The sequence below is a fragment of the Corvus cornix genome, chromosome 5, assembly GCF_000738735.6.
Source record: "Corvus cornix cornix isolate S_Up_H32 chromosome 5, ASM73873v5, whole genome shotgun sequence".
Lineage (NCBI taxonomy): Eukaryota > Metazoa > Chordata > Aves > Passeriformes > Corvidae > Corvus > Corvus cornix.
The window spans coordinates 54007447-54034566 of NC_046335.1; the positions used below are offsets into that span (position 1 = coordinate 54007447).

Sequence of the window (27120 nt, forward strand, 5' to 3'; positions counted from 1 at the left end):
AGTGAAAGAGGGTAAAGTGAAAGATAATCTATCCTAGTTAGATATTAGGAAGAAATTCTTTACTGTGAGGGTGGTGAGGCACTGGTAGAGGTTGCCTGGAGAGATTATGGACTCTTTGTCCCTGGAGGTGTTCGAGACCAGGCTGGATGGGTCTTTGAGTAACCTGGTCTAGTGGAAGGTGTTGCTGCCCACGGCAGCAGTTTGGAACAAGATAATCTCTAATGTGTGTTCCAACCCAAGCCATTCTATGATTCTGTGATTCAGGTACTGCCCAGAAATGCACATGATTATCATCAGCTGACAGAGATGTGAGGAGCAGGCCTTGTTTGTACCATCACAAAGGAAGCAGTGGACAACAATGGCAACAGATAAAGAGGGAGCATTCTGTGAAATACACAGCTCACTGTTTTATGAAATACTGTTGTATGACACGAGACTAAGTGCCTCTATCCTTGTAGTAAAAGAATCACTTGGATGTCTAATCTTCTTTTGAGTCTGCTCTCCTGTTTGCTTGCACATCTTACAGCAGAGAAGGGTGTGATACTTCAAAGCCAAGTCAGCTGCTTTCTGATTCTCTAAATGCTTCCATTCATCAACTGGATTCATTTTTTCATAGAAAATAGAAATATTCCTACTATAGCATTATCATCAATTTAAAAAAATACTGACTAATTGAAAAAGTTACCTGAATGGGGGTGAAGATTAGGATTTAGGCATTGACAGAGTCACCCCATGTATTTATTTCCTGAATCCTAAATTTCCTTCTATTCTGTGAGAGTTAGGGAAATAGTTGCATCATTCAGGTCTAGTTTATGTTGTGGCATATAGATAGGGTTGGGGTTGGTGGCAGAGTAAATATTTGGGAAGGAAATTTCTTTCTGAATTGTGCCGTATACTCCTAGTTAGAAGAAAGCAATGTCACTGGGCCAAAAGCTTGTTGTATTCAGTGTAATGGCTGGCTCCCTGATGGCAACTTGATGTTTGAGGTGATTTTGCAAATTCAGAATTGTGGCAGTCTACCTTATATCTGTATTCTGTAAGGCTCCAAGTTTGAAAGGGAGCAAATGACAGTATTGACTAACTATTTCTGGGTTTCAGCACAGGGATTGTCTGTCATATTTTGGATTGTTCTTAAGATTAAGTCTTGGTAGGCTAAAATTGCATTACCCAGGTTAATTGTTGGTTGCCACAAAGCCACTAGATTTTGGAAAGAGAGAGCTCCTGAGAATCTGGGCCTCAGATTTTGAAATAGCATTATTAGCTAACAGGTCAGTTGCTGTTTTGTTTCTGGTTTTTTCTTCCTTTATTACGGGGATTGTAGTGGAAAAGTTTATAACATTAGCACTAGGACAAGCATTAGGATGGGAGTTCATGGAAGAGGTTTTGAAAACACAAAGGTAGTGCTGGACCCAGCATGAATTAATAAGGCTGATATTTATCATTGGTTTGGATAGAGAGTGGTGCTTAGACATCTGATTGTGATTAGAGTCATGGCTATGGTTACATTATGAATAAGAAGTAGAAAGCTTTGAGAGAGATTGTATTTAATTCTCAAAGATTTAATTCTTGAGAGTAATGCCAGTATTGATACCTAATGCATATTTTCTCTTTAATGTTGAGATTTTTCGTGTCCATTACTGGATTTAGAGTTAGGTTTGGAGTTGGAAGTCTTGTAGAGATGAGTTAATGGTTTTGATTTTATTCACTTCCTGTCTTCAGTCTCTGGCTTGTCCACTCTTCCTATGTGCTAGTGCAGTTCGAGGCTTCTTTGCTAAGGATATGAATTTGTTTTCCTCAGCAGAGGCCGCTGTGCACAGCTAAGAGACCTGGCCAGTTAATCACAGGTGGTTGCAAACCACATCTCCACTCCCTCCATCAGACACTTGCCTCCTATTCTCTGAGCCAATCTTACATCACTAAACACCTTTACACGTTTGTGGATACAAAAATGCTGTTAGCAAGGAATTTTCCTGCTGCTTTCTAAGCCGTGGGATGCTTTTCCCTCTCACAAAGAGATTAGCAGAAATTCTATAAGCTATGAACACCTGTGACCTTGTAGAACTATGTTTATGGTACAGTAGAAAAATATTTTGACAATGGATGTTTAGGATTTCTAGCCAATCCACCCAGGGGGTGGGTGATCCTTTGTCCAATTAGACTATGAAGGAAAAGTCTATAAAAGAGTTTGTAAAATAATTAAATAAATCAATCTTGCTGCACAATTCCTGCCTTCTGGATCTCCTCTCCTCTCCTACGGCTGCAGGATACAGTAATAGATGTCCGTGGGTATGCAGTCCACATCTTTGTCCTCACGCTCTGAACAGACCTCCCAGCTGTCTGTGCTCATTAATTTAGCACTTCACTTTCAGAAAACTCTGTCTCAGCGTTGCCCAGGTTTTTCACAGGCCTTTGTGCTGACCAGGGCCAAGTATTTGCAGTCTGTTCATTGCTGTGTGTGGTTAGCCCAGAATAATCAGAGGAGCTGGTGCATAACAATTGCCCTGAAGTCTTCAGGTGTCAGCTGAAAGCAGTTTTTTGAATTATTTCCAGAAATCAGAAGACTCTCCTGAGTGACTCTGAAAAGCTGTTTAATACCTCATCTATCTTGCTCAGCAGGATGCATTGAAGTTCTGTATATAGTGTGCACCAGGGACTAAATATTTTTAAAACATATATCAAAAAATTATTGCTATCTCTGAAGGCTTTTTGAAATACACCGTGCCTGAAACTTTGTGCAACATTATCGAAATCAGTACTGCTAGGTTATCTACAAGGAAGAATTTAGTCCAGATGCTTTCTCTTCAAAATATTCACTGCAACATATTTTAATTTTGCATATTTCCTTCTTCAACTACATATGTTTTATTTTTTTCAAAGAAAAGAAAGTAATCACACCATCTTTTTCTCACGTAAAACTTGCTTGATTTCTTTTTCTTTCTGTTTATTTTAGCTGCAGAATTCCCTGAAAAGCGATTTGTGCCTTGATCAAGGGCCAGACACAGAGAATATACCAATCATGTATATCTGCCATGGAATGACACCACAGGTTAGTTTGTCTAATGATCTCTGATTTTGGTGCTGCTTTTAGCAGATTGTGTAGGAGGAACCATCTTGTACCTGTCATTGTTTTCCTGCAACAATCCCTCGGTAAGATGTTTAGTAGCTCTTTTTTAGAGAGACAGAACATTATTTCTGCTGTAAATTGAGAAGCACTGGTACATTAATGCTTTGACAAGGAAGTTGATTTATTCATTTTGAAAGAATTTAAGGAATATGAGAGTCAGCACTGACCCAGATTTGCTGATAGAAGCTTTCATTTCTGATCCTTAACTGTGCCTGTCATATGAATGAAGCAATGCATTTTAAAACATTTTGCATACACGCATAGGTATACCCACAGTTTATTTATGCATTATCTGAAGTAATGTGGTTTTTTACTTTATATATTTACTGTGTCATTTCCACAAATCTGAAATGTACAGCCACCTTCTTCACACCATACAGCTGTGTCAAATTCCAAACCCTGTTCTTGTGAAAACCCCTCCCCTAAATCTCCTTTTTTCTTTCTCTGCTGTTGTCCTATTATTCCACTATGTGCCAAAGACTCAAATTACCAAAACCTTTCCATTTTCTTACATAGCAGCTGGATTTACTAACTTGGCAGACAGGAGGGTAAAGACATGTGTGTCCCCAACTAAGTACATGGGCTTAAGTGAAAGGATTTTGAGGCAAATCTTGACAGGAGAAATAATGTTGCATGGCCTAGAACATGCTTGTCAAAGACAGACATGCAGATTATTTAACCTCAAAAGTAACATATGCAAAAAGGACATAAAGGAAATGGATATACTTGTGGGAATGATTGGAGAAACTGGAAAATCCCTCCAGTCTGAATGATTTTTTTTTTACCTGACTACCTTTTATATTTGCCTTCTTGAAAGGACACTAATAATGCCCCACCCTATGAAGTTATGGAATGTGGTTTTACCCAGGAATGGCGAGTTACCTGTTTTGACTATACAGCAAATGAATCCTCAGAGTATCTCAGAAATAAACACAGAGTGACAGGGTGATCTTGTCCCCTGTGCCTGTACCTCATAGTGAACAGGAAACCTGAGTTTGGTGAGATGCAGATATGTTTCTCTACTTCCCTGCCAAGTTGCACATGCTGCAACTCTGTTCTGCACTGCCTTCCTTTGCTGAGGACCTTTAATATTGATCACTAGTGGCATCGTGCTTGAGTAAATTATGAATGATGAAGCCAGAAATATCTGAAAATCCCATCCATCAGACTCACTCACTGCATGGGCTGTGCCTTATTTGTCACATAATGATGTGGGAACCACTGTTTGCCTGCAGGAGGTTTGCAAGACAGTCCTCAGTGTTTGTGAAGGAACTGTGCAATTCACCCCTGAGCCAGAGCCATTATTCCTCGTCCTCTAGGAGGGCACCATGACTCTCGTGGCACATCATCTGTGAGAACAGTACACTGCAGGCATGCCTGTAAATTCCAATTAGAAACTTTAATTATAGTTGAGAGACAAACAACAGTAACAAGTCGCTTCAATTAGCGCAGTTTGTTATTCACCAGATAAAAAACTACCTTTGAATGTCAGCTCAAGTTCTGTACAAATGAGATAGCAGCAAATAAATGACAGAGGGGAAAGAGGCAAGGGAAACTTTTCTTGAAAAGACTGCTCCTTCATAATTAGAATGTTGTGTCTCCTCCCCATTACTGTGTATTTCATTTTGTAACTCATGTTAAAAACAACACCCAAAAAGGCCCAAATTTGGGTAAGGTCCCAGTAATGCCTGAGAACTTTTGCAAAAGAGAGTTAGACCTTCCCTGTGTTAGGGATTACGGTATTGAGAGGGAAAGAACTAACAAACATCACTCAGCATTCTTCTGTGAGATTTCCACTGCACATGTTGCATCTCTTGCTTAGGCAGAGCTGCAGCCCAGCCATGGACTTTTTCTCTTGCATTTTGGAAATATGTGTATAAATATTCCTTTTAATCTTAGTGATCTTTCCAGTAGCCACAAAAGATACTGGTAAGATGTTAATTTTATTCTAGCAGTGGTGAAATGCTGTATAAAGGGGGATGTTTTGCCCACCTGGCAGTCCTTACCAAAACAAATTAGTGCCCTGATTCAGGACTGCCTGCTTGAGTGTTTGGTGATGCCGTTCTTAGCTCAGATGCAAAGTTTTTCTGTTGTAGTTATTCCATTTATAGTTTTTTTGCTGCCACCACTTGGCACGCTTGCATCTAGATGTGCCATCTGACTGCCAGGAACCACTCCCTCACAGGCAGTTAAGTTGCTGCTCTTAGTTACTACTATAGCCCCTCTTCTAAACTGGATAACTTCCCTTTTTTTCCCCTAACTACTTTCAGATGTTTTTGGATTTTCATCTTTTTGCATGAGAAGTGGCTTAGATAAGGTGTTTGACATCAAAAAATAGTTTTAGAATCGTAGGTACAGCTACTGTTTCCTTTTAATATGCTTTATATAGGAAAGAAAACATTGAAGTCAATAGAAAGGGATCTGCATACCTGACATTAAAATTCCGTGCTCCATTTTTCATAGACTGTATCAAAAACATAATGTGTAGCTTCCTAATTAAAAACAGTAGAAAATGGTGAGGAAATACCCTAAAATATTGCAATGAACTGATCAAAAGTAGTTTTCCCTGTGGTGTTTCAGTTTAGTTTTAAATAGAATCAGGATTAGTGATGGTAAGACTTCTGTGATTCCAAACCTTTCAGCAATCCTCTCTGCCTCTGCTGTAACTAACATTGGCATATTCACAGTTCATTCCTGCAAGTATCTTGGAGTGCTTTATAACTGTGTTTATTTCATACTTCCATTCTACACACAGAGAAACTGATGCAAATCTTATGTGTGGTTAAATGCTAAGATTGAATGGAAAATCAAAATATGATCTGTCTATTTCTGTAGTCTTCTGATACTACTAATGTGAAAGAATTCCTCACAGCAGGGTCTTTGGCTTGGCCTGAAAAGACAGAAGGCATTTGAAAAACTAGAATTTGTGATTAGGTGTGTTTCCTACCCTCCTTCCATCTTCGGACGGTGCCTTCCAGGGCAGCTGTATTTTGTCCTGGTCCCCAGGAGACTGGACACTTCAGGATTTAGCATACCATTTACTGAATGTTTGATCAGTGGAAAAACCAAACTGGGTGATGATCCTGCAATGCATTCACATGAATTTAAGGGAAGAATTGCTATTCTTTTACCTTTAATAAGAATGAGTTCATTACAAAATGCTGCCCCAGTAATTTGAGATGCTTTTGAGAGCTTCCTTGTCTAAGTGGTGGCATCTGAACAGCGTGGCTGCCTAAGTAGCTCATCCTCCCCTGATTCTGTTGCTGAAGGGTGTTGCTTCCTAAGCATCACATCTTTCCATTCCTGCCTTTAGACACACTCAGCCCAAACCAGCACTGTCATTACAGCTCCATCTGCACAGCAACACACAGAGTGTTGACATAACTCCCCAGACTTGTCAGGGAACACCCCCATCACACCTGAGCATCTTTTGCTCTTCTCCAGCCACCACGGGTACCAGGCAGCTGTTAGATGTGCTCAAACCAAGGCCATCAGGTGGTTTTGGTACCTTTGGTGTGCTGCTGGTCACTGTTTGTAAATGGCTTTTAGTGTCTCTGTTAGCCTGTCACATCAAGCCTCTGAACAAAACTGGGTTTTGCAACCATTGAAGCAGCCAACATGGTAAAATAGTTAACTACAGGAGTTAAACCAGGCTCCTACTGCACTGTTTGGTGGTGGTAGGAATGATTTTACTTTAATCACATAAGATCATCTTAGAGGCAAAGCACAACAGCTCCCCATCAGAGCGATGATAAAGGGAATGAGAAAAACTGGGAGATGAGGTGGCTTGGCAGTGAGAGGAGATAAATGTGAAGGCAGAAGAATACTACTGGCAAAACAGTACATAAAACATAAAGTTCATGTGAGGCTCTGGGGGTTTTGCTGGGGTTTTTTAAGTGGTTCCTGTAGAAAAGATAAAGGTACTCTTCTAATTCCTGAACTTGTTAAAGTAAAGCAACAACTCAGTCATATGCTTAGGCCTTAAAAGATCTATTTCCAGCTGTGCCCCTGTTTTGCATGAAAAAAATGGTTGTTGTAGTTGCAGTAAGTATGTGCCCCAGGCCTGACTGCATTCCCTTCCTAATTCTGGCGTCTGCCTGAGCCTGGATGTTTGTTGTTGTTTAAGACTGCTGTTTAACCAGGCCTGTAATCTTGAAGGCAGGAAGATGACAGCATGTCACTTGCATTAAAACTGCTCCTTAGTGATAGTTTAGAAGATTCTTTTATGAGAATGAAATACCACATTATTAGAGACTTTATTATATAATAAATAAGTACCATCAATCAATGGAGTGATATTTTAAGTACAGATTTACCTTGATAATTGCTTGTGGCTGAGGGGATAATGGGCAGTTCTGTTCCCTTGTTCAATAGCTTCTGGCTCATATAATTCTCAATTTATAAGCAGTTAAACCCCCAAGCTCATCCAGTGATGTGAAAGTCAATAGAAACCGGTTAGATTTGGAGGAATTCAAGTTGAGGAACAGGGTCAGAAGACTGAATGGGGAGAATCACTTGAAAAGAAAAGCAGGTGAGAAGGGACACTCATTTATATATTTCATGTTCTTGCAAGAGATTGCAGAACTGACACAGTTGACTACAGCCCTGCTTGGTATGAATTATTGCATCTCCACTGAAGGCAGTGGAAGGGAGTCCTGCCAACACATAAAGCTGTGCCAGTTCACACTGTACAAGACTCTGACCTGAAAGCATAATCTTGTGTTCTAAGCATAGTGTCTGAAGTACTGGGAGCAGTTGCAAAAACTCCCAGAAACTTCTAAACTTTTAAAAACTCTTTGTATGATTCATGAATGCTTCTTTTAAGCTGTTTATCATATATATTTTTATAAAAGCTATGTTTTCTTCAATCAAATCTCTTAACATGGTGGTTGTTCATACACAGATAATTGTAATACATTCCAGAAAAGGGCTTCTGTTATTTAGAAGTTTGTTAAGTATGTGTGTAAAACACATAAGCATTGCAAACTGAGACTCTGTGCAAGAAAATAGTTTAACAGAAGGCCCCACGTGCAACAGCTGCTGATTGTCAGGGAATAAGGAAGAACACAACAAAACCTTCAGATGGATCAATGACTGGCCCTTCAGAGTTGAAAAATCACTGCCCTGAAGATGTCTACAATAACAACATTTCAGGCAGCCTTTTTTAGGCAGTAAAGGGAGCACAGCAGCTGTTCAACAGCTCTCAGGTATATGAAAACTCAGGGTTGATGTTCATGATTGTCTTGGAGGCCAATGTCAGACATATTAGGCACCTGTGTACGAGGCAGCCTGACGTGACAGCACCATTTCTAACATGTTGGGCTGAACTTGGTAATTACCTGCTTGTGGGTGCAGACACACAGAGGGCTGTACAGAATCTGAGCTGTACAAAATGTCCCGTTCCATCTTGGCCCAGGTACTTTGCAGTCACGCTGTGGGTACAGAGAGTGGTCACTCCTCTCTTTGTCCAGCCAGTCTGTCATTATTCCTATGCAGAGAGGCAGCCTGGGTGGCCAGTCTGATTCCCAGGGTCTGTGCTCTTCTTCCAGGGGCTGCATCTCACAGCACTGCCAGCTCGTTGTTTTTCTTTGCCTTTTTCATGAAGTCTTGTGGAATAATCTAAGCACTGGGCCAAACACTAACTTTTATGTACATGCATGATTTCTGGGAGCAAGGATATTTTTCCACAATAAATAGCTAGTTTTTGGTTTGGTTTTTTTCCCCCAATTTAGGTTCCTCAGTTCAGCAGAGGCCCAAGTAATAGAAGATAATTTAGAGAGTCAGTGAAACTGCCTGGCAAGCATGGTTAATAAGCATTAATAAATTATATTTTTTATTTTAAATATATTCTGTAAATTGCTATGGCAATTAATGTCCTATATAAGACATTCCTGCTGAGTAGTTTATTAAGGCTATTTATGTTTCTACTAATTTTTTTCAGTGCATAAATCCTGATTTTGATCATAGTTAAGTTAATAGGAATTGTGACCTTGTGTGGATACAAATATGCAGCTAGCAAGAATTTCTCTTGCTTTTTCCAGTCCCATGAGATATTTTTCTCTCTCACAGAAGATAGTAGTAGAAGTTCTATAAACTGTGAACACCTGCAACCTTGCAGAGCTTTGTTTATGGTACAGTAGGAAAATATTTTGACAATGGATGTTTTAGGATTTTAGCCAGTCACCCCAAGGGGTGGCTGATCCTTTGACCAATTAGACTATGAGGAAAAAAGTCTATAAAAGAGTTGTAAAATAATTAAAATCTATGAATCTTGCTGCACAATGCCTGCCTGCTGGATCTCTGTTCTCCTCCCTACCACTGCGGGACGTCGTGATAACCTTGTTTGCAAGGGAAGCAAAATCTGATGTTAGTTTTTTGCAATCCTTTTCAAAGTTGGGTTTTTCTACGTATACCTGAGAAGCTGAATCCAGCAATGCTTTTTCAAAGCTTCAGCCTTCTTAGAGTATGTGACAGGTACATCAGGGAACTACAGAGATGTTTCAAAGGCATCCGAAACCAGCCAGTCCTTCTTGGCCCAGCGCAGGCAGTGCAATGCTTTCTTCCTGGGGATGTTTCATGGATGAAGACATTTCACATTGTATATTGTTTTCTTTTTTATAATCTTTTTCCTTAAGTTTGATTCTGGACAAATTCTCATTATTTCCTTCGGGGCAAAGTTTCAGAGGGGGAATCTGTTAATCTGGTTTCTGGTTTTGGAGCAGTTTTACACTGAGCCATTTGCCATGAGTGAATTATTTCTGTACTTGCTGTGGCAGCATTAGGTTTGCAGTTGGACTCGATCTTAAAAGTCTGTTCCAACCTAAATAAGAGAGTTTTTCATGGCAGGTGAAGATCAGTAGTGTTGAATTTTTAGCTTGTGAGTGTGGATCTGATGGGTCTGAGGGATTTGCACACTCTATTTTGTGACTGAACACAGGTCTTTGTAATAATAGAACAGAGACCACCTGTCTCTTCATTTTATGAAAGTGTCAGATATAATGAATGCCATTCTCTGTTCAGAGGGTAAAAGGCACTGGAATTCAAAAGAATAAGCACAAGAGGTCCTTCTTCAAGTTTCAGACCTGGGATAGGTCTTTTGTATATTACACTTCACTGGCTGAAAACAAAAGCAGAGGAAAAAAGCTGTAGAACTGCATTATTCTGGATCAGAGGGAATATCTTTTACATCACTCAATTTTGAAATAATGGAATGGATATTTCTGCTTATTTGTTTTTGTGTTGGAAACCATGTAGTGTGAAAACATTGCGTGTGCCTGTGAGAATTGAGAGAACTGATCACTTGGAATTGAAACTCCAACCATGGTGAAATGAGAGAATTGAAAAATAATCTTTTTTTTCCTAAGAGTAACATTGATTTTCTCATTTGGAAGCATATAGGATTTTTGTAGTCTTGTAGAAATGGTTTTGTTTTGAAGAAGTTTTATCTTTGTTTCAATAGAATGGTCAAGAATGAAAAAAAAACCCCAACTTTAAAAAGTCTTATATGCTTCTGAAATCTATATTCTTCCCTAGTGTACAGGATCACTGCTGAAGGTGAGCATGAATAATGAAAAAGGAAAATACTACTGTAAGATGAAATTAGTGATCTAGCTAAAGCACTAATCTTGACATTCAGGTTCCAGGACCTGAGCTGAAGTTAAAAAGCAAGAATTCAAAAAGTAGTTCAATTCTTTTAAGTGCTGTGAGGAAGAATATTAAGAACTTTAATTACTTCAAAACTTGGAGCCAAGAATGCTCTAAGAAAATAAAAAGCCAAGCATTTTTCTGACTGAGAAATAACTGCTCCTTTAAGCAGGAAGATGCAGCAGGAGAGTGAAAGATAACTTGGCCAGTGCCACAGAAGACACGTGTTTGAAAAAGCAAATAAAACTCCTAACCACAAAATATAACAGGAATAAAAGCAGTTGTCTGTAATATGCTGTACCTGTTCACTCATCCATTCTTCTAAATTAAAGGGAAATGCTCATCTCAGAGAATGGATAAGAGCTCTTTTATGATAGCAGAATTATTTAATATTTTACAGTAGAGGTACTGGTGCAATTTTCCATATATTAGAAGATGTGCTGAAAAGATAGAGAAGCGTAAGTTAACCTTTAATGGGAGGAAGGCTTGCAAATGCTGATCAGAAGCAATGTCAGAAGGGTACTCAGAAAATGCTATCAAAGCCATTCAGTTCCTCAGCTTTTGCCTAGTAAAGCAGGATTTCCACAGAGATAATAGAAACTTCAACTGGCAAAAAATCTGATATAATTTACCTAGACTTGATAAACTCAGCTTTCATCACATTACTGCAGAAAAGAATAATGCATCGTGTCAGCAAAGAGCAGTAGTAAGGGAGCCTGTGGAGTGCTCAGAGCAGCACCCCGAGGCCACAGAGGATGCTCTGGAGGAGAGACAGTGGGATGAATCAATTAATAGTTATCCCCTCTGTTCCCCTCTCTTGGAGCACACGGCTCAGACTGGGGGCTTTCTCCATGGGTGATTTCTTTGGGAGGGTTTTTCTTTGTTGCTTTTAAGAAAAACTGGTTAGTTGATGAGGCTGTACCTCACAGAAGGCTCCTCACAGATTTTGTTTTAATAATTTATGAAGTACTTTTGTGTTGTGTTTTGTGTTATCATTACCTTGCGTGTTTTCTGTATTGCTTTAGGTGTTGCATTTTCCTCTCAGCCTTTGGGTTATTCTCTTCATCTTGAATTCTGTTGCCTTTCTGGATGAGTAAATCCATCTTTATCATCTTTTCTGGTTATCTTGTCTGCAGTTGATATGTCTGTTATTGATATGGAAGGAGAGAAACATGTATCTACTGTCTTTATAGTTTGACCAGAAACAATTTATTCAGCATTTTGTTAAATAGGTGAGGCTGATGCGGGAAGAAGGCAAGTAGAATATCAAACTAATTGATTTTCTGGCTATGTAATACCTTCTTTTTATTGGTTTTTATGAATTTTATAAGATTCAAATAATTTTTACTGAGCTTCTCACTGTAAGAGCTTTCTTCCCTAGCTTACATTTTTAAGGCAATTTGCCCAGAATATCTGTAATAAAAAAAACTGCATTGAAAATTTAATTGAAACAAACTGTTGAGAGCAACTGTAGTGCCTAAGAATTTAAAATTATCAGAGCATTTCAAGCTCTCATGTACTGTTTTAATTTAGAAGAGATTAGAGTTGTTATCCTGAATATTATACAACAGTTCAGAACTGTTCTCATCTAGGAAATAAAAATGCACATACATGTCCAGGCTTTTTCTTTTTTTTTTTTTTTTGCATGTGGTATGCCATAATAAGTGATTTTTTTTTTGTATGGCTAGTTTTGGTCAAAATTACTTCAGCAGGTTAAAATATCAAAACATTTGAAAATGTGGAGGTGAAATATTGTTGGGCTTCTAGATGATAAGCCTGGGACTAGATTTTGGGTTCAGAGCTGTGGGCTGGTGCTGAAGGGCTTTGTAGCCCACACCCCCAAAATCAGGTGTCATGGTTTTGGGTCTGCTGCTGCTTTCTGCAGTGCTTGGTTAATGCCCTCATCTTGGGGCCCAAAGCTGCCCCCTCCAAGGTCTCCCTGAGGCACTTTGCAAGCAAGCACTGCTTGTATGAGATGATGCAGTACAACCACAAAAGAAGGGCAGGGCTTTCCTTTGCTAACTTGGAAATGGTTTTATTTCACACTTTTGGAGAAACAGAGCAGCTGTGTTGGGTACCTGCAGTCTAGTCTTATAATCTAATACAATGTGAACATTTCACATTTTGTAAGTGCATTAATTTGAAATAGACCGGAGTTGAATATGATGTAGCTATTACTAGAGTTATCCATATTTTAAAGACGTCTCTTCTCATTGCAAATTGGCAGTTCAATCAGCAGTTTTTAAAACCAATTGTCGCTTACAATCTAAATTCAGCATAAAACTAACAGTTATTGGAGCACATGTAGAGCACTTGGAGATGGATGATGTAGTAATTGTGGGATGGTTGTCAATTTAACCATTCTTTTGATTGATATTATGCTGTCTCTCATTACTTCATCAGACAGAAGTTCTGAAGGTTAGGTTTTTGTTTCTCAAATTCTTAACAGTATGTTATTAACTGTTAGAGAAGGTAATACAGTAGATGGAAAATCCACTTTATAGTTACTTTGGTTTTATTGATAATTTTATTATGTCATTCCATTAATTGAAGTCATCTGCTGGCTCATTTAGAATTCATGGACCAAGTTCAGTCCCCATGAAAGCATATTTAACTCCCTCTGTAATTACATGAGCCATATTACTTCCACAGCCTTCATTCAGATTCTGATCAGCAATTCAGCTTCAGCTCAGTTTCTCCCTGGTATTGTCGAGCACTTGCAGAGTGTGGTTATTTGCAGAAATGTTTATGGAATGATTGTACCCACAATGTGTTTCTGTGAAGAGGGGATTTTTTTTGTCCTGCTCATTAACCGTCATTTGTCCAATTGGGAAGCACAGAGAATGTCAGAAATTATTTGTTCACATGAAATGCTGATTGGATATTTATGAGTAACTCTGAAAAAAATCCCGGCACTGATTCGTAAGTCAAGGATAGGGCTATGTTTGTCAGATAATTTATTTGAAATCAGCAATCAAAACTAGCTCTTAGCAAGAGTTGAGTTCAATCTAAACCTGAATATATTTACAGAGTACATGTATTTTCCCCAGAGAAAATATGAGATACTAGAGATTTTAATCTAGTATAGTTTCAAGAGCCAATGGCTAGAAATTAAAGCCAGTTGGATGCCCATTAGGAATAAGGTACATATTCCTATCAGAGCAGATCAGTGGCCATCACAGGAAGTAACTGTTGAGATCATCAAAGCTGACACAACCCTGGAAACTCTAATTTAATGCAATACAAATCATTTCACTTAAACAGGTGGAAATATGGTGCCCGTGGCATACGGGAGAGCAGAGTGAAAAACTGATGGTCCTCTTTGGCTCGTGAATCTACTCACATATCAGCCAAGTGGCAATCACAGCTAGGACTTCTTGGAATTTCAGTTCAGTTGAGAGTGTTCAGAAGTAACACTTGATTGTTACAGTGGATGAATAATGGTATGCCTTTAAAGAAATTGTGGGGGATTTTTTTAATGTATTTTTGTGTAGCTTTAAAAATAGTTGTTAAATTTCTTGAATTAATTTTCCTTTTTTTTTTAATTTCTCCTAAAGGGTGATTACACAAATTATACAGGGATAGTTCTGTTACACCAAGCCTATCTGCTCAGCTGGCTGTCCATAAAGGCTTAGAGCAATCAAGTGGAAAAGCTGAGGAATGCATTTAAGTCATTCCGATGTTACTACAGAATTAACTTTGTATTTGTTTGGTAGGGAACTGCCCTGACTGTGGACATTGGGGCTTTGTTGCTCTTGCTGTGTAAAAGACGTAGTGATTTGTTCAGTGTGCAGATTCCATTTCAGCAGTTATTTTTAGAGCTTTCAAGCTCTCAAATTAGCCTTAAAACTGTGAGGTCTGCATTGACTGACTCACAAATGGCAGTTTGGGAAGTTAAAAAGAGCAGCACAGCTCATGCACTCACAAGTTTTGTTAAAGTAACATGAGGTTTAAATAAAATTGTTTAAAAAGGATAAAACTGAGGTTACTACATTAAACCTGGAACTTTTTCAGATCATGCTGCTTTGCCTTTGGGATGGAGGTGTGTGACCCAAAGGGCAGGGACAGGACTCAGTTTGGAAAAAGTAGACCTTGGTAAATCAGAGCTGTAAATTTCCTGTTGGTTTGGGGGTATAATTTGATCTTCTATTTTAATTAACGCAGAACCACATCCTCACTTTTTTTTGTCCTTAAATGTGTTCATGTGAGGAAATCTTCAATTTCTCAAATAGAAACTATCAAATACCATTGCATTAGTGTGACACAGTGTGCTAAAATGATTTCCTTTGTTAAATTGTGCCTGCACAGTGTTCTCATGATATGGGGCATGTTTTGGGTACCAGCTGACCTTAGGATTGTGTGTGTTACCAGCATTGCTGGATCAAATTACAGCAATGACTGACTGATCATTCTTTTATTTATTTGTGTCTGATGCAGTCACAACATTTTCACCTACTGGATTGATTTAAACATCTCATCAAGTTTAACCTCTTTCTTGTTAGCAGCTATGAATTTGGGGGGTTTTAACCATTTCTGGAGCAGGTTGGTTTTTTCCCCAGATTGCTTTTTTAAATTCAATATAATGAGTAACAGGAGTACCTGCAAAGATAGACTGGGAGTTCTGGGACTTTGTTGAGCACTGGAGGCACATTTAAATATGAGCTGTCAGGTGAGCTGCATGTCATTCTGCCAGTGTGACATGCAGTACATGGTTATAGTACTCTGAGGTACCTAATTTCCCCACTTTCAGCAGGAGCCATGCTGAATGATTATGGATTAACTCTATGCTGCAGAATGCCCATTTCTGGATTCCAAATGTATTTTTAATATCCTATGTCACATGTTTTCAAATAAGTTCAATCTGCCTGCTGCAGACTCTATTTGCTGCACATAAATTTGAAGGAATTCTGTAATTTGATAAATATTTCCTGACATAACACTGTAGTTAATGTCACTAAGAAGAAACAAAAACACCACCTACAAATACTGTGTCAGGTTTGATGTTTACTTCAGCTTCCTTGGCACTGTTTAGACTTCTAAACATCAATGCTGATTAATTTTTTTGTTAATTAAACATTACCTCTTAGGATTCTTCCTGTCCCTCCAACTTCGTTGCTCTCCAGCAGTTTTCAGCCTTGTGCTTATGGGAAACTATTTCCCACAAGCAAAAAATGTTTGAGGTGGGAGGGAACCTCTGGAGATTATCTAGTCCAACCCCCCTGCTTGAGCAGGGTCAGCTGGAGCAAGGAACATATCTCATGATACTTTATTTTCCTATTCTGTCCATAAAAACAGATGAAACCCAGTTCATCTTGGGCAAGAGAAGAGTCTGCTCTGTGGACAAATAAGTAGCACTGAAATAATTCTGTCTCTTCCCGAAATTGCTAATTCCAAGACATATATGTTGCCTGCACGGGTGTGAAGAAAAGTTCCATGACCTCAGGCCCACCACTTCCCCAAAAGGCTGAAAACTCTCCAAGACTTGGGATAAATATGAAAGAAATTCTAGTATTTCTGACACTTCTTCTTTAAAGGAGCAAACCAACCGTTAAAGATACAAGGTAGCTGTAACCAAATACAGTAACCCATAAAAATGTTTCATTTTCAGTACAAAACAGTGGCAGCTGTGAGCCAATACTGTAAATAACAGTAGGGAGGGAGCTTCCCAGCTGATCATGAAGGATAAACTCTGGATGCTTCGGGATAACAGGACGGAGAGTAAAGCTCTTATTTCAGTAAGGCTGGCCCAAGGATTTCAGTCAGTGCCTGATGAAATGCTCTCTGGGTAACAGCCATGAAATGGCTTTAATTAAATAATAATTAAATCAGGCTTTAAATGCAAAGCAGCTTTGAACAAGTCAGAGAGATACTTTGTGCGACAGGAGAGTAAATCTGGTGCCCCATGTGTCGTAGAGAATGTAAAGTTAGTTTTATTTAGAGAGTGCTCAACACCATATCAGGATCAGGTACATCAGTGTGATTCAGCATCTCAGATGAGGATGTAGCCTGTCACCTCAGCTTCCCATTCATCTCCCAAATCATTCTATGAATGTTGCAGGAACAAAATTTTCTGGTACTTCCTTTTAGGGCTGATGCAATTTGGTTCACAAGGAAAGGGCTCTGTTGGCTTGAAGCAGACAAAGAGATTTCGTGTGGAATGATCAAGGCTGTGAGCAGTGTGATTTAACTCTTCCCCTGTCTTCTTGCTGTGAATCTGACAGACGCGAGTCACAGGGTGAGTTGTACTGGAGGCTGGTGAATTGCTCCCCTGTGACTCTGCTCAAGAGGCTGACAACAGTGGGCTTGGAAGGGAGCATGCTGAAGGAATAACTTGTAGCTGGCTGTAGTTGTGTCCTCCAGATGTGTACCAGGGGGACATCAGGACTCAGCAGTTTGTTGACTGAAATTCTGATGCTTTACTTCAGTCTGGTTTAGTATGGGGGGAAAGCTAAGTACAATTAATGTGGCTTTGAGTCAAACTTAGCTCCCCTCTTTTGGGGTTTTGCCACACTTAATTCATGTCTCAGGTCACGACAGCCCAGCTGGGGCAAGGACAGGGTGTGAATTGCCTCTTTCCTGAGCTCTTTTGTGGGCTGTCTGGGCCTTTGAGCTGAGTCTCTAGGAATTGAGAGGGTCCCTGCTCTCCCTCATACAGTTTGGTGTGGATACATGGGTCAGGACTGCAGTGGTGTTGTCTCCCCCTGGCAGTGTCCTAGCACAGCATTCCCTCTGTTGTGGACACGGGTCAACATCCCCTGGGAAGGAGGGGAGAATTCCCTTCCACTAATTATTAATTAATTCCCAAACCACTATTTCTCCAGTGCATGCCTCTGCCACTCCTGCCCTCCAAGGGAGCATCTAGCCCTAGAGGGCCCATGTAGGGACATAGATTTGTGCTTTAGGGACAATCTGCACAAAATAATACAAATCACTAAATAGTTTATTGCACAACAGACAATTGTAATAATCCTTATTAGTGTTTTAATTCATATGCAAATTAAGATGATAACAGTAGTCATTGTTGTTGGTTTGGAACAATCAAAGGGATATTGTAAAGAACTATTATTTATATTGTGAATATTCAGTGACTTTTAATTATGAGTGACTGATGTGCCTAGTTTTTGTGTTAATTCTAAACAGCAAGACAGCAGGCTTTTTCTTTTCTTTAGGTCTTGTCCTGCAGATACTGTTATGGGATAATCTACTTCAGATATTAAAATAAAGCCTCCTAAGACAGGCAGAAAATGCAGGGAAAAATCTGAAATAATCTGTCTTTGGTGCTGAAGGCAGCTCAGCGTCACAGCCCAGTGGTACCTCAGCAGCCTGGAGCTTAGCAGAGCTATTTTAGCTATTCACTGTTGTACTTGAAGGTCATTTAAACAGCCTGGGTTTAGAGCTGTTGGTTTTATTTTGCTGCCTCATCCATCTGATAAGCTGCTACTCAGAAATCTGAGCCTCTTCTGCTTGGCCTGTGAAGGCCTGAGCTTATATCAAGCCTTCACTGTGTGATTGAATGGCCTAGAAATGAAATTAAATTAAATGAATGAAAACGGGGGGGTGAGAGGTGGAGATATATTTGCATGATTAAGCAACGTGCCTTTGCATATCACAGTATTTACAGTTTCATTTCTTGCCGAGGTCTACAGCCTGATTTGTGCAAGGGGTCACAACACGGAGTTGGCAGTGTTTGTAGTCATAGGAGAAGTGAAGCTCACTCAGCCGAGCGCAGTAAGGCTGCCCTCACAGCTAGGGCAGTTGGATTAATGTCCTCCTTGACATCAAAGCAATTTTCTGCTTTTTAAACAGTTTTATTTGTTTATTTGTTCCTAGTCTAGAAAATCTTTTAAGACTTAAATACTCATGGTAAGAAGTCTTGGTGTATGGTTGCTTCTAATGGCATTCTTCATTTCCATCTTTCCATTAAAAAATGTCATTAGCACTAACAGTACATTCAGTGATGGAAATGTATTAGGTGATGCTTTTTTTGCCCTTCTTTTGGGGGCCAAAAGAAGAGCAGAAGACAAGAGGAATCCCTAGGGTATGAGCAGAGTATTCCAGCCTGAGACACATTTCAATCTTACTTCCAGAGCTTTGTGAACTTTGCGATTTATTCACAAACACGGGATCGAATCTCCAGCTTCTGCATGAGGTCATAGTGTGCAGGCTCTTCATTTAAATTCTAGATGTGACTTCTTTCTCTGAGTGTCATTTGCTGTCACCCTGCAAACAGTGGAGCCACTACTTCAAGACATTTGGCGGTTCAGGGAAAGTGCTCATTCTATTAAGGCACATATATTTCTCCACTTGTGTTGGAGAGCTTGAAACTGTTTCAGGGAAGAGATTTTCTTTTAGGATACAGTTGGGATGGATAAAACTTCATGAGCTCCTGTCAGTCTCTACAGAGAGAGACCAACAGTAAAGATTGAAACAAATCAGTTAAAGTGACAGGCTTTGTCACTTGAAATACATTATCTACAGCTAAGGCATAATATGTTTATTTTTTGTAGGCTACTGTGATTAAGGATTTGCTTGGATTTTGACGCTGTCCATTTAAAACTTGAGAAATTCTTTTCTTCAGCTTAATCGGCTTAGCTGGCTTTAAGAGGCAAAATACTCCTGAGTGTGCCCAGGTGGGACCAGAGTAACTTCCTTTTGCTCTCCATGGAAGGGAGAGCTGCACCAAGCTGCACCTCTCACCCCTGCCTGCTGAACAGCCACACCACTGGGCCTCATCTGTTAAAGCAATTAGCACAAACCCAAAGGGAAATATAGACAGCCTTTAATCTTTTATAAAAAGAGAAAAGCTTAACTGTTGATGACAGAGATAATCAACAAAAAATGGTAAATGTGCTCTTTGCTTTGGTGGTTATCAGTCACGTCTGCATCATCAGATTTCAAGCTGTCTCATCCATTAAAACTCTGTTGTGAAGGTGGCTGTTAAGTCATATAAGTCATCTTAAAAAAGGACATCACAGCACAGACATCAGATGTCTGAAATTTTATTCATATTATGACAAAGTACCAAATCAGGCAGCTAAACCTGACAGAGATTTCGTTTGTTATAGTTTATTAAAAATAATGCTACTGAGCATGAAACTAGGCTATGTATAGTATTTGCCTTTTCTGTCAATGTAGGCATGTATGACATGATAACCTGAGGCAAATGGTGTCAGGTTTTACTCTGAAAAGCGACTAATTCTAACCTGGGAAAAGACGACAGCAGTACCCACTGAGCAGCTCAAGTGGCAGAGCTTGGTACGAGAGCTGCTGTTTATCACTGAAACTGCAGCACTGAATGTTCTGTGCATGGAAATGCACAATGTACCTGCAAGTAATAAGCCTTTAAGATGGTGTTCCCAGATGGCAATATCTCAGCTGTAAGACAATTCCTGAAGCCATGTGAGAGACAAAACACTGGAGAAAATTGTCTGTGTGAGTGCTGTGCATCTGTGCTGAGTTTCTCTCACATGTCTGTTTGAACAAAGTGAAATTCTTTTCCTGGTTTTGGTGTTTGAGGCCCTCTGCTGCGCTGCAGAGGATTTTGTCCCTCCTCACCATGTTGGAACATTGGTAGTGCTCCAGACCACCGGTGCTGCTCATCCCAAGGGTCTCCATATGGATTGTGTTCCTAACTAGTTCACAACTTTAATAAAATCCATAATAAGACTTTCAGAGTATAATTATTTCAGAGACGTTAGGAGGTCAAGTGGGAGGTTAAAACTACTGCTGAAGGAAACGCTGCTAATAGGACTAGGTGAAAACTTCAGAGCTTCCCTTTTGTCAAAGTGCTCTGACACTCTGGGATGTTCTAAGTTACTACTTTCGTTTTAATTTGCATATTAATTTTGGCATTTCCATTGCAACTTAAGTCTCTAAGCAGGTTCTTTGGTTGCAGGTGGTTTGACATTTCAGTTTGTCCTCTCAAAGGTGCTTGCATGAAGGTCACTTTATAAACTTGACTTTGGCTGATGAACTCTTGTGGGTGTATTGTTCTTTGGCATTTTTCTGTGGGGAAAAATAAGTATGTCCTTGCTAGTAGTTGAAAAAAATCACAAGAGAGATCACCACTAACCAGCTTAGGTTAAAATGTGCTGCCTCGCTTCCATGTAGAAGTTTTAGTGTCTCTATTTTATTGTCTTCAGCACCAAAAGTAACTACATTTTAGATCATTTTTTTTTCTTGAATTTGCATGTGTTGGTGTCAGTGTGGTACCTCTGGAAAACTGAAAACAAATGCACGTGTGATTCTAAGAATGGGTGAGACTGGCTCATCTGATCTTAGGAACAGATTTGTGATTCCTTTCAGTGAAGCCAGGAGAAACAGTAGGCTTAGGGGTTAAGTAGTATCTGTAGGGAGCTGGGGATTCTTCCCAGAGTTATAAATGTAACTACCTTACTTTGTTCCTTTCACAAAATGATGAAAAATTACACTACTTGTGGAACACAACAGGAATTAAAGGACCTCTGTATCCACAGTCATTGCTCACTAGCATACAGAATTAAACATGACAGGGCTGGATTACAAAACAAAACTAAATGAATCTGCAAACTAAAAACCTCAAACAAACAAACAAGAACCTCAAAATCCTTGACATCAAGGTGTTTACTGTAGAGCATCTTAAGAAGGTGTGGTACTTGGTTGTAATTTGCTTTGATTTATCCCTTGTAGACAAAAAAAATTATCAAATTCAGTTTAGAAAAGCTAATAGTGGTAGAAATATCACAGTTTATTTTAGAAAACTCTCAGAAGGTTATCCCACTAGAAGAACCACTTTCTGAGGAGTGGTAAGCTACCTGACTCATCCCTGGCACTACATCTTTTTTATTGTTATGCTTATTATTGCAGTTCTGGGCATTCCAATAATGACCCAGATGTTTGTTACATCAAGTGCTCTACAACCTCAGGATAAAACCTACGTCCTTGAGTCAAAAAGCTAAAGCCTACAGATAGAATATTAGAAACAAAAGATTCTGGGAGAGAGGAGAAGGGAATGCTAGGAGGTAGACAGAGCATTCTTGAGTAATGCTTTGGATTCATCGGCAAAATTTAAATTACTGATTTATTTTTTTCTTTTTGAACATTTGGGAAATTCAGTGGAACAGGCAGAGAACAGTGAAGGCTGGCTATTAGGAGCTGGGGGATAACCTAGTGATATTTGCTATCTTGATAAGTAACAAGAGAAGGGGTTCAGGGGGGCGTTGAAAATGAAGATAAGCAGTTTAGGCAGCATGGAAAATAGAACAAGAGGAAGTATATTGCCTTCCTGAAAGGCAGCCTGAAAACCGAGTTTTCAGAAGCATTCAGCATGGATTTGAAGTGATCATGAGTCTTGACATCAGTGAGGAAGCCAGCAAGGGTCAACTTTAGGTAGAAAAGCTGTATTTTATTGCAGGAAAAATAGGCTGCATAGCAAGACTTGATGGCTTGGGAAGAGGTTCAAGGTGAAGATGTGCATTGTGTGAACTCACAATTATCTGAACGTGACTGTACCCACAGTAACCTGAAGGTCTAGCTATGAAAAGGTAAAAAAATCTGCTTCTAAAATTATTGATGCTGAGCTACCAAATGCTGATACACAGATGGCAGTGAACTAGCTCAGATTTTAATTTGCCTAGAAGTCAGCTCTGCTTTGAAGGATGGACCAGTGCATCACCATATGGAAACAAAGGCTGTTTGTTTCCTAAATATGTGAATATGGGTTGAAGGAGAAGAAAACAGGGTAGTAAAGACATGGGATTCTGTAGGAATCCACAAAGAAAACTGTGAAGGTTAAAGAGGGATTGGTGGGAAAGGATGAAGGAAACTGCAGATAGGTCTAAGTCACAGGAGCCATAAGACAATATGTTTTTTTAAAAGGACATAATTGTCTTTGTCAGAATGATTCTGGGGTTTTTAATGCCTTTTTTTTATTATTATTTTTCTTGTGGAAGAGATGTAGAGATCTTGTGTAGAGAAGAGAGCAAAACCCAGAGAAGCATTAGGAAATAAATCAAGTAAAAATTTTTCCAGGTCCTGTTAATTCTGTACTTACCAGAATTAGGAGAACTATGGCAGTAAATACTGAGGGCATATATAAACCCCATGATTGACAGTTTTATTCCATTTAAAAATTGGAGCTTAAGTAATAGGATTTTTGTTTGCTTGTTTTAAATAAAACCAAAGCAGAATACCAAAGTAGGCAACACCAGAATTAGCTATTCCACTGCAATATGAGTTCATGAATTTAAATTAAAAATAAAAGGTCTGGCATTTAGAACCTATTTTCTATTAAAATGTTAACATTTTTGTGTCTTTAAGCATGTATTTGTAGCACCACACTGTATTATTTAAGGTTTCTGAGCACCTTGGTTTTATTACTATCAAATATTGTTGCTCAGAGTTCAGGTCTTAATTAGTGCATGGACATGAAGAAGAGCAAGTAGGTCAGATAATCAGTATGCTGGTGCCTTAATTCAGTAGATACAAATCTGAACACTGAAGTGAAATAGCAAGTCTTTTTTACATGCTTTAATACAATTAAAAGCTAAGTTAAGGTGTTGCTACACTTGGTATACCAGAGCTGTTTCTCAACTCTTCACTAAGGCTAGATTCATAGTTAATAGATCCTCAACATGGATAAAGTATCATTATCGTGGTTTTCAAGTTGAATCATCAGGCTGAAAACCTGCCTCAAAAAACAACATGAGTCATCTAAGGATTGACCCGTGGCTTAGGGATAATTTTTCATTCTCAGCCCATGTTCTCATGTATTTTCTTCCTCAGCAGTGTTTTAGGACAGCACAAGACACAGAGATGCTGTTGCTGCAGGACAGCACAGCCTTTCTCCTCTGTCACTTCTTACATGAATAGTAAATGGGAAAACACTTGATTTTTATCTTAGTGATGCATATGTTTGCATTGCTCAAAATGAACTTGGGTTCTGCTGGGCATTTTCTTATCGGGGTTGGAAAGCTCTTTCTTTCAGATGTGTTTATGTAAAAGAAATGCCAGAATAGGAGTAATACAAATAGCCAAGTAAAGGCAATGTGAGCTAAGTCTGGATTTACTGGAATCCACCAGTCTGCTCTTTAGCTGGAGCTACAGCCAAGTATGAATCTGCTATGAGACTTTGGACCTAATATGTTACTATATTACTCCTGACAATAAATGACTTCATGGATTCATTTGGAGAAAAATATGGTTCAAAGATGGAATAAAGTAGTGGTGAATCAGGTTTCTTATCCCTCGTAGTTATTATGCCAAAGGCAGGGTAGCAAATAAATACCGCTGGTGGTGAGCATTAAGTTTGCTCATTATAAATGCAGAGTCATGTACCAGTCTCCAGCGTGATTTCATCTGGGAACATTGCCATAAGGATTACAAATGGCTTTCAGCCTGAAAATTGGTATGTATTGCTCTAAACTTCCAGTGGGGAGTTGGCAATTTATCCTTCAGATAATCATCTTGTGTTAAGTTGAACATCTTAGGGTAACTTTTTGCTACATGATAAACCAGCTCCTATGAATAATTTACTGCAACTGGCAACCCACTTCAGCTCTGAAGTCTTTATAAAGTCTGGGGGCTTTTCAAAGTTTAATAATAAACTTGGAGCCAAAAATCCCATTGCACTCAAAGTCAGTGGAATTTCAGTGTTAATTGCAATGGGAATCACAATTTGACCTTTTAGGGTGAACTTCTCAAGAACAGAAGCTCTGCATGACATTGCTGAGGAGGGAAAGGTGTGCATTTGTGTCCAAGTAAGCAGAGCTCATTTACCTTCCCCCGTACTCTACAGCATTATGGGGGGTTGTGCAGACTTTATTTGGTGTAGGTGTTTGAAATATTTTCACTGGGCACAAAAACTTGGTTGAAGTACCTGGGGTTTCACTTCTCTCATGGCAGATTTAGGGTGCGTTCTGCACTGCAACGCAGCACGCGAGGTGTGAGTGTTGCACCAAGATTATCCTTCCAGCCCTACAGGAAACCTGCCATGGCAATCAAGTTGATGATCTTTAGAAAGAGCAGCAGCACCTTTCAGTTTGCCAGGCCCTGACTCAGCGGCTGATCTGTCCCAGCAAGGTCTGTCCCAGCATTTTGGTCTGGCTCTGTCTGGCCAGGCTGGGCCAGAGCTGAAGTAGAAGAGGGAATTCTGTAAATCATGCTTAGCATCACCCCATGTGTAAAACAGAAGCAACCAAAACTTGTCAGAGGATCTTTAACACCAGAAAAGAAGTATTTTCCACATACACATGCTAGATTCCACATACATTATCTCAGCTCTATCCCTTTATAAATCAAAAACTCTTGTTTTCCGATTTTGAGCATTCTTGTTCAGCTCTGCTTTGTGCTGTGCTCACTCCATGTGCCTGGCATGTGCAGGGCTTTTCAGGGAGCACTAGCTGAGCAGAGGATGAGCTCTTTGGCAGTGAGAGGGCTGTGCCAGTGATATTTCAAGATTACAGCTGAAAGCAGAATTTGTCTTGGAGGAGAGGGCTGGAATACAAGGGCAGAAAGATCCTTTGTTTTGAATGTAACTAGTGAGTTTTAGGGGAGACTGTGACTCCAGGCATAAACTCTCCATTTTCTCTTCCCTGACAATTTGCTACGTGAGATTGCATCAGGAGGGAGGGAGAGTCCTGGCATTCCCCAAAAATGAGCAAGGGTATGGCTTGGTCCAATGACAAATAAAGGGTGAAGCTGCTTCTCCTTATTTCTGGAGGTGATCTGAGTAGCAGTACTGAATACAGCTTTGGTTTTCATTGCAATGTTGTAAGTTTTCCTGACAGTCAAGCAAATTTTTAGAAAAAGTTGAGCTTAGAATATTAAATTGAAAAAAATAACATTCAGCAAACTAGTTCACCTGAAACACAAGTGTGGAGAACATTTCAAACACCTAATTTTCTCTAATAGTTCCTAGTCATTATGATGATTTCTTGAGAATCCCATGCAGCTCTCAACTACCACTCATCCATGTTTTCATCCTTTAGCTACCTTTTTTTAGGTCAAATAAATGTTCTGAAGAAAAAAAGATAAATTGTTCAACAAAAATAAGTATGCCTTGACTAGACCTCACACTTTCACCTCGTATGAGGATTTGGGGAACCATTTTATTAGTTTTAATTATGTGATACCAGCCTCTGTTTGCTTGTCTTAATGTGAATAGACAGAGATTATTGTGTAGAGCAAATGGAAATGAAGAGATGGCTTTACATAGGACACTTCTAGGAAAATAAATCCAAGAAAGCTACAGAATAATTGGTCCTTTAGTTGGAAGATGCCAGTTTAAAGACATAAGGCTATTTGCAGGCCAAGTTTCTCAGCAGATACTAAAAATGCTGGCAACAATTTACAAAACCTCCACATTTTCCAGTCTGGAGGAAGATTAGTTAAGAAGAGATTGCTTATGAGGCTGGTCTCTGAGAACACAAAAGAGACTGAAACAGAAGCCTTGTTGGCAGACACCTCTGTCATGCTTTGAAGGCAACCAATGTGTTTCAGACCCAGGTAGGAAACTTCTGCTACTTTAATCATTTGCTTGCTGCAGACCTTTAGATTGGTAACACACAGTTTTGTTTTGAGGAATTTCTTTCCTATCACTTTAATCTGCTGCGAGCCCCAAGCTTCCAGGGGAAGGTTCCTGAGGTCACTGAATGCAGCTGGACCTGCAGAGAGGGCAGGGAAAGCAGGCAGCATGTGGCAGCATCCAGAGCCAGCCTGTCCCTGTGTGAATGGCACTCACCCACCTGGTGGGAGAGTGCTTGAAGGTGGCAGTGCCAAGGACTCAGGGCACACATTGACTCTGAGACTTTGTGGATCACAAATCCTGCCCAGGTTTTTACAGTTTCTCACTGATACTAATGCTGAATCCTTGCAGCTTCACTTTCTGAGAAAGTTAAGTGCCTTTTGTCAAACCTAACTGATTTCCTGAACAAAAGTGCTCCCTGCCAGGTGCCCAGGAGACATAGTTGTACATCAATGCTGCTGTAGTGAAAGAAAGAGATGGTAGAATGCTGTGGGCTAGAACAGACTAATGAAATGTAAGGAGGCTTATTTTGTTACAGACTAAGGGAGTTTTTACCAGGTGCTTTGGTACCAATATCCAAGCAAGATTCTTTCTGTGGAAATTCAGTAGCTCCTTGGGGAGTATGTGTGTGATGATGTGAAAATGTGTGCTTGTTTTGCTAAGGAACTTTGAGCGCTCTAAATCAGCATACAGCAAGTGTCTTGACTTCAGTGGAGCTAAATAAATTTTTGTCTATCTAAGGTCTAGTCCCTTGAACAAGCACTGCTGTGGCATTTGCTGTTGTAGCTCAAATGAAAAGTCCAAGTTCTGAGTAAAATTTGCAAAATTAGCCTAACAACTTACTAGTTCA

General features: G+C 39.6%; 1 protein-coding gene across 3 annotated transcripts in view; it reads left to right on the forward strand.

Annotated features, from left to right (window-relative positions):
* Positions 1-27120, forward strand: part of GALNT18 (polypeptide N-acetylgalactosaminyltransferase 18) — a 207314-nt gene that overhangs the window by 158860 nt on the left and 21334 nt on the right. For all 3 annotated transcript variants that reach the window (XM_039552644.1, XM_039552645.1, XM_039552643.1), the window contains exon 10: positions 2951-3046. In XM_039552644.1, the coding sequence (XP_039408578.1) occupies positions 2951-3046 (96 nt within the window). The remainder of the gene's footprint in view (positions 1-2950; positions 3047-27120) is intronic.